Consider the following 14,231-nt stretch of genomic DNA (forward strand, 5'->3'; position numbering starts at 1 on the left):
CATCTGGTCCCGTCACTTCATGGCAAATGAGGAAAAAATGGAAACAGTGACACACTTTATTTTCTTGGGCCCCCAAATCATTGCAGATGGTGTCTGCAGCTATGAAATTAAAAGACACTTGCTCCTTGGAAGAAAAGCTATAACAAACCTAGACAGAATATTAAAAAGCAGAGACATCACTCTGCTGACAAAGGTCCGTCTAGTCAAAGCTATGGTTTTTCCAGTAGTCATGTATAGATGTGAGAGCTGGACCATAAAGAAGGCTGAGTGGCGAAGAATTGATGCTTTCGAACTGTGGTGCTGCAGAAGACCCTGTAGAGTTCCTTGGACAGCAAGGAGATCAAACCAGTCAATCCTAAAGGAAATCAACCCTGAATATTCATTAAAAGGACTGACGCTAAAGCTCTGATACTTTGACCACCTAATGTGAAGAGCCCACTCATTGGAAAAGACCCTGATGCTGGGAAAGATGCAGGAGGAGAAGGGAATGACAGAGAATGAGATGGTTGGATGGCATCATCTACTCAATGAACATGAATTTGAACTCTGGAAGATGGTGAAGGATAGGGAAGCCTGTCCATGGGGTCGCAGAGTTGGACATGACTTAGTGACTCAACAACAACAATGGTCATTAAGTAGCAGGCTGGGTCTTGAAACATCTTTCTACTTTCTTCACTCTGTACCTGATTCTGACATCCGTTGCAAACTAAGGATTTTACTAGTCCCATGCTGTTCCTGCTCTTGGTTTTCAGTGTCCCTAGGCCAAAAGAAATACCTAACAGTTTCCCTAAGTGGTTTAGTCCAAACAATTTAAGTGTGTCCTAACAACTTTATTTTAAAAAATAAATACACAGATTGAAAGGAATAGTTTCTAGTTCTTAAGTTCAGTTCAGTCGCTCAGTCGTGTCCCAACTCTTTGCGACCCCATGAATTGCAGCATGCCAGGCCTCCCTGTCCATCACCAGCTCCCAGAGATCACTCAGACTCACGTCCATCAAGTCGGTGATGCCATCCAGCCATCTCATCCTCTGTCGTCCCCGTCGCCTCCTGCCCTCAATCCCTCCCAGCATCAGAGTCTTTTCCAACGAGTCAACTCTTCGCATGAGGTGGCCAAAGTATTGGAGTTTCAGCTTTAGCATCATTCCTTCCAAAGAGCACCCAGGACTGATCTCCTTTAAAATGGACTGGTTGGATCTCCTTGCAGTCCAAGGTGCTCTCAAGAGTCTTCTCCAACACCACAGTTCAAAAGCATCAATTCTTCGACGCTCAGCCTTCTTCACAGTCCAACTGTCACATCCATACATGACCACTGGAAAAACCATAGCCTTGACTAGACAGACCTTTGTTGGCAAAGTAATGTCTCTGCTTTTGAATATGCTATCTAGGTTGGTCATAACTTTCCTTCCAGGGAGTAAGCGTCTTTTAATTTCATGACTGCAGTCACCATCTGCAGTGATTTTGGAGCCCAAAAAAATAAAGTCTGCCACTGTTTCCACTGTTGCCCCATCTATTTGCCATGAAGTGATGGGACCAGATGCCATGATCTTAGTTTTCTGGATGTTGAGCTTTAAGCCAACTTTTTCACTCTCCACTTTCACTTTCATCAAGAGACTTTAGTTCCTCTTCACTTTCTGCCATAAGGGTGGTGTCATCTGCATGTCTGAGGTTATTGATATTTCTCCCAGCAGTCTTGATTCCAGCTTGTGCTTCTTCCAGCCCAGCATTTCTCATAATGTACTCTGCATGTAAGTTAAATAAGCAGGGTGACAATATACAGCCCTGACGTACTCCTTTTCCTATTTGGAACCAGTCTGTTGTTCCATGTCCAGTTCTAACTGTTGCTTCCTGACCTGCATACAGGTTTCTCAAGAGGCAGATCAGGTGGTCTGGTATTCCTGTCTCTTTCAGAATTTTCCACAGTTTATTGTGATCCACACAGTCAAAGGCTTTGGCATAGTCAGTAAAGCAGAAATAGATGTTTTTCTGGAACTCTTGTTTTTCTCATGATCCAGTGGATATTGGTAATTTGATCTCTGGTTCTTCTGTCTTTTAGTTCTTAGTTGCCACAAGTGCATAGTAATGGAATGTTACTATGCACAACAACATCTGTTGAGTACTAGACTTCTCAAGCCTTGAGATGAGATCTGACACCAACTGCACTTCTTGTTTTACATTTATTTTCTGTGGTACCACCAAAGTCTTAGCTTCACAAGGTTCTGTTGTCAATTAAAGAAAAATATAATGCAAGCTACTCAGTTAAAACTGAGCTCTACTTGATGGTGTATCTGTGATATCTTCCAGGTGTCAGATATCAATAAGTTTTCATTAAACTTTAAAATACCCTGCTGTGCACATATGCATTTGTTACAGTGTCCAGCACACATTTTGGGAGCCAAGGCTGTAGAGTAAGGGTCAGGACAGAAATGGAACTAACTTCATTTACTGTGACGACTTTTGTCAGTTTTAATGTCAGTGGTGACTTTTATGGATTAGATTGTGGAAGTATATGGGGATTATAATTAGTACTTCATTAGCATTTTTAGAAATTCATGTGCAATATGTATCAGTATTGTTTTCAGTATTCTCTAATAAGTTTTAAAAAATTCTTGATCACTGAAATTAAATGGCCAACTTCTGATTTAAATTGCTTTTAAAGTCTCAGCATTATGTTTACAAGTAATATCAAATTTTTACCATTTCAGTATCAGTTCATGAAGTTTGACCATCATTTAAGTAATCAAAAATGGAAAATTCTGCAAAAGCAGAAGAACATGAAAAAATCTTTCATAAAGAAGTGAAAACATCATTAGATTCAGAAACAGAGTCATCATTCATTATTAATGAAAATACAGCCTTTCCTGAGACTGGTCTTTCTGCAGAGGCTCCTACTTGTGGGCAAGTAAACACACCAAAAAAGAGAAAAATGGAGTTTGAGGATGATCTTGTAAAGGAAAGTTCTAGTTGTGGGGAAGACACTCCACCCAAAAAAAGAAAACTTGATGCTGAAATTGCCCCAGAGGAAAAAGGTTCTGGTGATGATGAAGGCATTTCAAGGAGAAGAAGAATAGAAACTGATGGTTTTCCAAAAGATGAACCTGCTGGAGATGGCACTCAGAAAAGGAGAAAAATAGAACTTGAAGATGTTGCTGAAAAGCAAAAGGTATTTTGAATACATTTTTTAAAATGCATAATGGAATATGTCAGATTGAAATGTGGAGCAGTTATGAAATACCTTTTTTTAAAAACATAATTTTAATAACTTAAGGGTTCTGTTTTTTTAACTTAATTTTTATTTTATATTGAAGTATTATTGATTTGCAATATTGTGTTAGTTTCAGGTATACAACAGCATGATTTAGTTATACATATATCCATTCTTTTGCAGATACTTTTCCCATATAGGTTATTGCAGAATATTGAGTGGAGTTCCCTGTATAGCAGGGAACTTGCAAAGTCCTTGTTGATTGACTATTTTATATATAGTAGTGTGTATATGTTAATCCCAAAGTCCTAATTTACCACTTTCCCCTGCTTTTCCCCTTTGGTAACCATAAGTTTGTTTTCAAAGTCTATGAGTTTGTGTCTGTGTTGTAAATGAGTTCAGTTGTATCATTTTTTTAGATTCCACCTGTAAGTGATGTTATATGTTTGTCTTTCTCTGATTTCTCTTAGTATAATAATCTCTAGCTCCATCCACATTACTGCAGATGGCATTATTTCAGTCTTTTTGTGGCTGCATAATATTCCATTGTGTACATCTTCTTTATCCATTCATTTGTCAGTAGACATTTAGGTTGCTTCCCCATCTTTACTATTGTAAAGAGTGCTGCAGTGAACAATGGAGATCATGTATCTTTTCAAATTCTGGTTTTCTTCTCATACATGCCCAGGAGTGGAATTGCTGGATCATATACGAGTTCTATTTTTAGTTTTTTAAGGAACCTCCATACTGTTCTCCATAGGGGTTGTACCAGTTTACATTCCCACCAGCAGTGTACAGGGTTCCCTTTTCTCCACACCCTCTCAGGCATTTATATTTGTAGACTTTTTGATAATGGCCATTTTGACCTGTGTGAGGTGATACCTCATTGTAGTTTTGATTTTCATTTCTCTTGTGTTTAGATAAAACTTCTGCTAATGAGATAATTTTAATCTTACTTGGAAATCTTGACTAAACACTTGAAAAGGAGTTTTTATAGTTTGCTTTTTTCTTAGTGTTTTTAAAAAGACATCAGTGTAAGTTTCAAGTGATTTACCTTTTTTCCTTTTTAATTAGGTGTTTATCTCTTTTTTGTGTTTGAAGTGTTTGAGATTATCTCTTAAAATGATAAATTTCTAGATGATACCCACTTTTACATTTCTTTCTTAATGTAATTCCTTAAACTATGTTATTTTCGCTTCTTATGTGAGGGTAGTTACTTGAAGCCTGATATCTAACAAGAGTATTGTAAAGCAAGGGATAGCAAATCATTTTCATCTGGGAATACTATTTTGTGATGGGACCTGAAGTGGAGTCTGCATTATGCAATGAATGAGTAAAATTCTGTTATCACTCCTCAGGAAGAAAGTGGCAGATAAGCCAGGTGTTTGTCATTGGTGAATTGCAAACCTTTTTAATAGAGAGAAGCTTGTATTGTAAACATAGTTTTCAAATTTTTACTAGCAGTGGAACCCTTTTTTCAAGGGAAAATCTTCAACCTTTTACCTATTTTACATACCAGTTGAAACACTTTGGTTGAGCAGAAAGTGGGGGAATCTGAGGCCCTTTACTTATCTGGCATTTTTGTAGAATGCTTAAGGTCTTAGAGAGTACAAATTGAAATTTGAGTTAGGTTAGTAGCAAATAATAGAAATCATTGACACCAAACGTAGACTGTTGTGTTCTCATCTTTTCGTGAATATTAGCTCATGTAATGCCCACAATAATTTTATAATAATATAGTTAGTATATTATTTCCATTTTATTTTCTTGTAGGAACTTCATTCACTACTGACATTTACTGAACTGAATAAATCAGAACTCTGGAAATATACTGGTTTTATTAACACATTTACACCAAAATTCTATAGATGAAAATTTCTTAGGAGATGTTTTTAAAAATAGGGAGCAGGGGAAAATCTTTCATGTGATTATAATTAGTGGGATTTCTGAGATTCTACTACAGCTTCGTGAAGTATACCAATCTCAGTAGTATTTTATCCATATATAGGCCAGATGCTCTTTTAGACTTGTTTATTTCATGTTCAGCTTCTTAATTTTGTGCCATTCTTCTGTTTTCAGAACTTGGAAGAAGGACACAGCTCAGCAGTGGCCGCTCACTACAATGAACTCCAGGAAGTTGGTTTGGAGAAGCGTAGCCAAAGCAGAATTTTTTACCTAAGAAATTTTAATAATTGGATGAAAAGTGTCCTCATTGGTATGTTTGTTTTTTGATTTACAGTTTTGAATTTTTAATTTCAGCTTATGTTTCCTTTTTTTCTCCCTAAGTGGTTAATCATATACAAAGTGACTAGGTCTTTAGTTACTGTTCATTTAATCATCAAACCTTGGCTTTATAAAACTGGAGCCAAAACTGAAATTAGGCCTTTGAGATAAATTCTTTTCTTTTTTTTTTTTTTTGGTTAATTATTTTCATATTTACTAATGGCTGACTGCATAGATATTAATATGGAGTTATTTAGGTTTTCAGAAGGCAGTGTGCTTTTATATTTAGAATTAAGGTTACCTAGTGCATTGGAGAAGGAAATGGCAACCCAGTCCAGTGTTTTTGCCTGGAGAATCCCAGGGACAGGGGAGCCTGGTGGGCTGCCGTCCATGGGGTCGCACAGAGTCGGACACGACTAAAGCGACTTAGCAGCAGCAGTGCTATTAAATAATCTGTTTTACTCTAGTAGTTTTGGAGCAATCTTATATTATTGAATGAAACATTTGGGTTCCATTAAGTTAAGAAAATGGGCAGTGGCATGATTTTTTTATCTCTGGGCCTTTAATGAGTTGGTAAAGGTCATCATTTGTATTGATTGTCCATTGAACTTGTTCTTTTCTTCTGGGGAAAAATAAAGTTTACTTTGAGGATTGATGGAGAAATTCAGCTTTTTGAACATCATTTTTGTCTATGAAAACTCATTTTTGAATTTAAAATGGAAGTCAGTGGAGGAAATTTAATTCTGAAAATATTTATTGCTTTCTTTATCAAATATATTAGTCAGCCACTTACCTGAGATTAGAGAATTTATAAAAGCCAGTAAATGTTGAAGTTTTTCACAAAAAGTTTATTTAGTTTTGGTTTCTGTTTTGTTTTTTTAAAAAGCCAGCCTCAGAAAAAGTGAGAATGCTTTCATAGTTAAACTAAAAAAAGTAATGTGCCATTTATGACTACTTTCTATCGTTTTGACAATATTTTAGTAATTTTATAAAAAATAAATTATCCATCCTGAAAAGTGTTAGTAATGGGAACTAGACTCATTTCAGATACATTTTAATATTTTTCTTTCTCACTTTTGTTTTTAATATTTATGTTTTATTACAAAAACAAGGCTTATTTGATTCTGCTACTTGTCATCTAGGATAAATGAATAAACTTTAAAAAAAGGGTTTTTTAGGGTTACTATTATGGCATTTTAAAATCTATACTCATAAAATAATCTTTGGACCCTATTGCTAATTTCTCAATTTTTTTCTTCCTTTCTTCATCATCCTTAGTAATGTAGATGACTTATCATTGAATATTTTTCCTTAGTCACTTATTCATGTATTTATTCATTGAATAAATATTTTTAAGTTCAGTCGTATTTTTCACATTGTTAATTGTATTATTTTTATAAACAGGAAAATAGGTAGTTTTTATTATAAAAACACTATGTCAGGCAAAAATGTCAGGCAAAAACGTATCTCTCAGCATATTCCTGATGGTGGTTTCTCCTTCAGCTGTTCCAGCAGCTCTCTTAACGGGTGCTTTGCTGTCTGCACCTGTCTTTCCTGTCTTGCTGTAATCGATGTGCTCTGTGCCAGATTCCTTTGCTGTCTTTTTTTGTGTGTGTCTTCTCAACACCCATTCTTTGCCATTCATTTTCTCTTCCTTGCTGTTTATAGCTAGTGATAGTTGAGTGTGATGCTTGAATGTGATAAAGGTAACTTGAATAATGTTTCATGAAGATTTCCCCTCTCATTAATCTTATTTTGTGGAAATAAAGAGGTTTTATCACTCATGCTGCTTTTTACTCTTTGCATATTACACTGTTTTTTAAAGATTTATAGCAGAAAGTTAAATATTGAACCCTTGTACATCTGTTGAAATCAGTTAAAAATCCTATGAACGGTGAAAGCAGAAGTATTTATACTGAATATTCTAGCAGTCAAAATATTACATAGGAAATAAAAAGCATTAAGCTCAGAATGATAAAGGTAGAATAGATCTAGGATTCAGTATTTTATCCAGTGTTAGAATTGCTGAATATTTCATTGTCTAAGAATATTAATATGCCTTTAACTGATATTTGAACCATTTGGCTATTGATGTAGGGAGCCTACTAATACCATCCATTAATTATTAATGTGATTTGGTAGATTGAGATAAAAGATTCCATTTTTACTTCAGAGTTTTAAGAATTCTGATGACAGTAAAGAGGTTTATATAGTTTTTTGACTAGTTCTTGTGTTTCTTTTGGAGGTAAGCCTTGAATCTTTTATCAAAACCAAGCTCTTATGATCCCATAATTATTTTCATCTTATTAAGTGTATAAAAAGCCAAACACGTAGCTTTGGAAAGAGAACTACAACAAATTATGAATTAATTTTTCTCTTATCAGGAACAAGTGTTGAGTATTCTTGTATTAATTAGAATTTAAAATGTTTGCTATTGACCTGCCAAGATCGTGCAGCTTTTCTATACTGTTAAACTTCTGTTTAATCAAATAAGAGAAAATGTTTGCTATATAATGTTGAATCAAATTCTGAAAATAACCTTCAAAAACCTGTCTTAGTTTCTGAAATACCAGAGACATACTCTTTCTTTTTTAATGCTGAAGAAGAGTCAAGTTAATTAACTCTTAGTCAAATTTGAAATATTTCCCAAAAGTTATGAATTAATTACATAAATGAATATGTTTATATTACACGTCATGCAGAAGTTACTAGATTATTAAGGATAACAGTTTATGCTTTAGTAAAAATGGAGAAGAGCATTTATTATAACTTATTTCTCTCTTTTAGGGGAATTTTTAGAAAAGGTGAGACAGAAAAAGAAACGTAATATCACTGTTTTGGACCTAGGATGTGGTAAAGGTGGAGATTTGCTCAAGTGGAAAAAAGGAAGAATTGACAAGCTAGTTTGTACTGGTAAGAGAGATAATGACATGGGAAGGAATGCTTTGTGGTCAGCCAGGTAAATGGAAATAAGAAGGATATATTATGGGCATAATACTGAAATACTGTACCACAAGATGTCTGGGAGCTGCTCATGAGACAGGTGTTTTTTAAATGAGGATTGAGAATTCACTGATGGTGTTAAGACCACAAATTATAGAAGTCATGTCAGACTCCATGTTTGAAGCACAAACTTGGAAAGGCTTTCACTGGTCCCAGATAGGACAGCTTCATGAATTAAAAAAAACAGTAATTATAGTGGATTGAAACACATGAAATAAGGGGAAAATCTCATTGTTCAGACTTGGAGGGAGCAAGGAAACTTACTCATTACTCTGTAATGTATAAACAAAGGTAGAGGGTATTTATCTTTTCTAACCCTATATGAACCATATTTCAGCATAACCAAGTGGTATTGAAAAATCACAATGAATAAATTTTTCCACCCTTGATGAAATAATGGCTCTAGTTGCAGTCATTAAAAGATGCTGAAGCTATTAGGAGAAAAGTTGAAAGGAACTTAACTGGATTAATTAAGCACCTGAACCTCCCAGTCATTCTTAACCCAGAAGAGGGGCAGGCAGACAACATGTTCCTTCCTGTCTGAGGAGTCATGGAAGCGCACAGCACTGCCTGTGGAGTCATGTTGCCTAAATCGGCACTTCTCACAGTTTCTGGTTTATGACCTCAGTTCAGTTCAGTTCAGTTCAGTTCAGCTCAGTCGTGTCCGACTCTATGCAGATGACAGCACCCTTATGTCAGAAAGTGAAGAGGAACTAAAAAGCCTCTTGATGAAAGTAAAAGAGGAGAGTGAAAAAGTTGGCTTAAAGCTCAACATTCAGAAAACGAAGATCATGGCATCTGGTCCCATCACTTCATGGCAAATAGATGGGGAAACAGTGGAAACAATGGCAGACTTTATTTTTGGGGGCTCCAAAATCACTGCAGATGGTAAGTGCAGCCATGAAATTAAGAGATGGTTACTCCTTGGAAGGAAAGTTATGACCAACCTAGACAGCATATTCAAAAGCAGAGACATTACTTTGCCAACAAAGGTCTGTCTAGTCAAGGCTATGGTTTTTCCAGTGGTCATGTATGGATGTGAAAGTTGGACTGTGAAGAAAGCTGAGCACTGAAGAATTGATGCTTTTGAACTGTGGTGTTAGAGAAGACTCTTGAGAAGAGTCCTTTGGACTGCAAGGAGATCCAACCAGTCCATTCTAAAGGAGATCAGTCCTGGATTTTCTTTGGAAGGACTGATGCTAAAGCTGAAACTCCAATACTTTGGCCACCTGATGCAAAGAGTTGACTCATTGGAAAAGACTCTGATGCTGGGAGGGATTGAGGGCAGGAGAAGGGAACGACAGAGGATGAGAGGCTGGATGGCATCACTGACTCGATGGACATAAATTTGGGTGAACTCCAGGAGTTGGTGTGCTGCAATTCATGGGGTCAGTACACTCTTAAAAATGATTAAGGACCCCGGGAAGCTTTTGTGTATGTAGTTACATCTATTGATTATGGAAATTAAAACTGACAATTTTAAAAATAGCTTTAATTTATTACAAGTAAAATTTAGTGAGAAGACTAGCATTTTAAAAGTATTTTTGCAGATTCTTAAGTCTGTAATAATAAAAGACAGCTGAATTTGCACCCCTGTTTCTGCATCAGTATGTTGTGATGTGTTATTTGATGAGCAGTGAAATGGAATTATTTGTTGTGAAACTCCATTAAATCTATCTTGCACTTTGCCCTGTGAGATTTTGTTCACTAAAATTATGCAAATCTTCTAAACGTTGGCATCAAGAAATCACATTGGTTTAATATCATCATAATCAGAAAAGTCTTTAGTATTGGGACAATGCCCAGCCCATCGTGATAGAAACAGTTTTTTCGGAGTTGTAGTTTTCACTTGAAAGCTCAGGTTTATCATTGGTAACAAATACCATCTGTAGTTTTCACCTTTTTCATTTTGAAGAAAAGGTCTGCCAGATTACCAGGTCTGAATAACCAGTTTGTCTGTCTGTTGTTCTTCAAGTGAAAACAATTTTTGTATAAAAAATTGGCCAGTACAGCTCACAGACAGTCACACCAGTCCTATTCAGATAGACTTCATTATATAACAGAAATGTTTTGAAGATTTTATAAAATTAATGTTTACTGCTTTATCAAGGACATTCCTAAATGAAATTGGCTTCCCTCCTTCCCCTTTTTTTCTTTCTGAGCTGGTTTATAGCAGTGAAAAATATATCAAGAATTACCAGTATCATTGGTGCTCCTACCTGATATTCATGACACAGTATCAACTGTTATTTCTTTGTGTTAGTCACTCAGTCATGTCTGACTCTGCAACTCCATGGATTGTAGCCCATCAGGCCCCTCTGTTCATGGAATTCTCCAGACAAGAATATGGGAGTGGGTAGCTCTTCTCTTCTCCAGGGGATCTTCCTGACCCAGGGATTGAATCTGGGTCTCCTGCATTGCCGCCAGATTCTTTACCACTGAGCCACCAGGCAAGTCCTTAGACTGCAAGGAGATCAAACCAGTGAATCCTAAAGGAAATCAACCCTGAATATTCATTGGAAGGACTGATGCTGAAGCTGAAGCTCCAACACTTTGGCCCCTGATTCAAAGAACTGACTCATTGGAAAGACCCTGATGCTGGGAAAGATTGAGGGCAAGAGGAGAAGGGGGCGACAGAGGATGAGATGGTTGGGTGGCATCATCAACTTGATGGACGTGAGTTTGAATAAACTCCGGGAGTTGGTGATGGACAGGGAAGCCTGGTGTGCTGCAGTCCATGTGGTCGCAAAAAGTCAGACACGACTGAGGCACTGAACAACAACATCCACTGGTGCTTCTGTACCTGCAGTGCAAGTCTCAACACTGGGAAAAAACAAATAACATTTTATTAAGAAAATATAAAAGCTGAGTGTACAGAGTTAGGTTTTATAATTCAAATTGGAATCTAAACTTTCTGCTTTAAACTTTGAATAAGCATTTAAAAATCATGATAGAATTTCTCTGTTGTCAGTACTTATTGAGAAAGTGTTTAATTCATTCTGAAAAATACGGGTCATTTGCATTGGTACAGAAGACTTTATTCTCCCTTGTTTTGAAGGAAATAGAACCTTTTTGCTTTTCTAAGGCTAGATTCCTTGCTAGAGTTTAACAGTTGAGATGAAATCTAGATTGTGCCATTTTTGTGTTTCTGATGTAATGTGGGCCTCTGCTGACATCACTGATGCCCTTTCCCCCTCCAGATATCGCTGATGTTTCTGTCAGACAGTGTCAGCAGCGGTATGAGGACATGAAAAACCGTTGTCGTGATAATGAGTATATTTTCAGTGCTGAGTTTATAACTGCTGATTGTTCAAAGGTATGTGTTTTTTTAGAAGTATGTCTTTATATTTTTAGTTTGAATAAGTGATTTGTTTTAAAAATCAGCTCATTTTTAAAAAATGTGCTTTGAAACATTAAAAATCTTAAGATATGGCATTTTTAATTTCAGCTAGAAATTCCATTAATGATACATTTCCTTAAATGACCCACCAAATACTTCTGGTAATTTTTAGCTTTTAATACTTTTACTTTGGAAATCGTTTGTTGCTTTTCTGTTTGGACACTTTTTTCTATTATTTTGGAATAGATCTGCACTTAGGTTTTGTTTACTTTGTAATTTCTTTGACCGGCTTCCCAACATATCACAGTCTGGTGACACCTGTTTCCGAATCTCTTTGACAGCTGAAGTTCAAGACTATAGAGGCATTTGAAATGCTGAAAATCTCCCCCTTAACCTTTATCTCTCTTTTCTGACTTGTTAGCTCGTTAAATTATTATAGATACCTTTAACTACATGTTTTGTTTGCAGTTGTGAAGGTGGAAAGGAGTGGTAGTATACTGCTAGAAAGTTAGAAACCTTTAAAAAACATTTTGCATTTTTCAAAATTTCCCAGGGACTCTCTGGCAGTCTGGTGATTAGTATTTGGCACTTTCACTGCTGTAGCCCAGGTTCAATCCCTGATTGGGGAATTAAGAGCCTGTTAGCTGCATAGCACAGCCTAAAAAATAAAAAATGTCTCAAAGGCTGGCTTTGTGTTTTTCATAAACCCAAGTATATAGGTCAACATCATTTTACTTTTTTTTCCAGTAAAACCAATTAAAGAATCAGTTCCTTTAAATGTCATATGTTTGTTTGATGTATTTTTAGTATGATTCCAGAATCTCTAGTTTTTAATATTACTATGAAAGTGGGAATCAAATTATATTGAACCAGAAAGAACATTTTTATTATGATCCTTAAGATGCATAATGATAGAGGATAGGTTGGTTGGAGGGCATGTCAACTTTTATTTTCAGGATCCTAATATTAGAAATTCACTAATTATGTTGCAGCCAATTTCAAAATCTTGACCCATTATAATTTGTTTCAGGAACTCCTGACTGATAAGTTTCATGACCGAGAAATGTGCTTTGACATCTGCAGTTGTCAGTTTGTCTGCCATTACTCATTCGAGTCCTATGAGCAAGCTGACATCATGCTCAGAAATGCGTGTGAGAGACTGAGCCCTGGAGGCTATTTTATTGGTACCACTCCCAATAGCTTTGAATTGATGTAAGTACTTTCATATATTGTGGTTTATAAAATATTGAAAATTAAGCTTATCTTAGAGCAGCAGATATTTATCAGAAATAGAGTTTATAGAAGGGCTGAGTGCTTTGATAATGTATTTGTATAGATAATCTGGCTTTAAGTTAAAAAGTCAGATTTACAGATGAACCTTTAAAACATCTTTGTGTGTTAGTTGGGGACTGATGTTGCATTGAGCCAAAAAGCCAGAGGTGGTATTGCTAGATAAACTCCAGATCAGATGACACTTAACCAGCTGTCATGATAATGAAGCCTATTTCTAGCATAATTTTGTTAGTGAGATTGTTAATGATATTTTAGCATATTGCTTCTTAAAAGTAGCTCAGACCCACTTCACAGCTATCAATTGCATCATGTGTGTTCCCCCCCATATTAAAATCTGATCAAAATAAATTTGACCTAATAATAGATTTGATTTTTTTGGGGGGGCGTGTAACTTACAGAAGACGCCTTGAAGCTTCAGAAACAGAATCATTTGGAAATGAAATATATACTGTGAAATTTCAGAAGAAAGGAGATTATCCTTTATTTGGCTGCAAATATGACTTCAACTTGGAAGGTGTTGTGGATGTCCCTGAATTCTTGGTCTACTTTCCATTGTTAAATGAGTAAGAATGTCATTAATCTGTTACAATTCTCTTTTGGGGGCTTCCCAGGTGGGTCTAGTGGTAAAGAACTCACCTGCCAGTGCAGGAGACATTAAAGATGAGGGTTTGATCGCTGGGTCAGGAAGATACCCTGGAGGAGGGCATGGTAACCCACTCCAGTGTTCTTGCTTGGAGAATCCCATGGACAGAGGAGCCTGGCAGACTACAGTCCATAGAGTCACAAAGAGTCAAGACACGACTGAAGAGACTTAGCACATAGCACATTGTCTTTTTGCATAAGAATGAAGGTAAAGGGGGGAAAATCAGTATTTCTATTGGTCTCTTATTTTAAGTGGGATCTTAAGAAGTATAGCCTGAATAATGACAAAACTAAGACTCAACGGTTGGTGCCATAGGTCACTTACAGCCTTACTCATTTAGTTTCTTTTATTCCTGAAACTATTTTATCCTGTAAGCAAGAAAAGGGAGCCTGTTGCCTACAACTTGTGGCATGAAATAACTGACAACTAGAAATAGCAAAGATTTGTTTTTAAGTAACTACTGGTACTTGGGTAACTAAAATTAGTCCTCCCAAAGTAGGGATCCTCCTTTTGACGGGAATAGGTAT

The 14,231-nt window shown here is 36.2% G+C and overlaps 1 protein-coding gene across 4 annotated transcripts in view; it reads left to right on the forward strand.

Annotated features, from left to right (window-relative positions):
- RNMT (RNA guanine-7 methyltransferase) overlaps positions 1–14,231 on the forward strand; it is a 31,774-nt gene that overhangs the window by 2,877 nt on the left and 14,666 nt on the right. For all 4 annotated transcript variants that reach the window (XM_070361756.1, XM_005892357.2, XM_014477174.2 and 1 more), the window contains exons 2-7: positions 2,703–3,160; positions 5,282–5,417; positions 8,213–8,338; positions 11,629–11,744; positions 12,799–12,980; positions 13,460–13,624. In XM_070361756.1, the coding sequence (XP_070217857.1) occupies positions 2,744–3,160; positions 5,282–5,417; positions 8,213–8,338; positions 11,629–11,744; positions 12,799–12,980; positions 13,460–13,624 (1,142 nt within the window). In that variant the 5' untranslated portion in view covers positions 2,703–2,743. The remainder of the gene's footprint in view (positions 1–2,702; positions 3,161–5,281; positions 5,418–8,212; positions 8,339–11,628; positions 11,745–12,798; positions 12,981–13,459; positions 13,625–14,231) is intronic.

Source organism: Bos mutus, chromosome 24, assembly GCF_027580195.1.
Source record: "Bos mutus isolate GX-2022 chromosome 24, NWIPB_WYAK_1.1, whole genome shotgun sequence".
NCBI lineage: Eukaryota > Metazoa > Chordata > Mammalia > Artiodactyla > Bovidae > Bos > Bos mutus.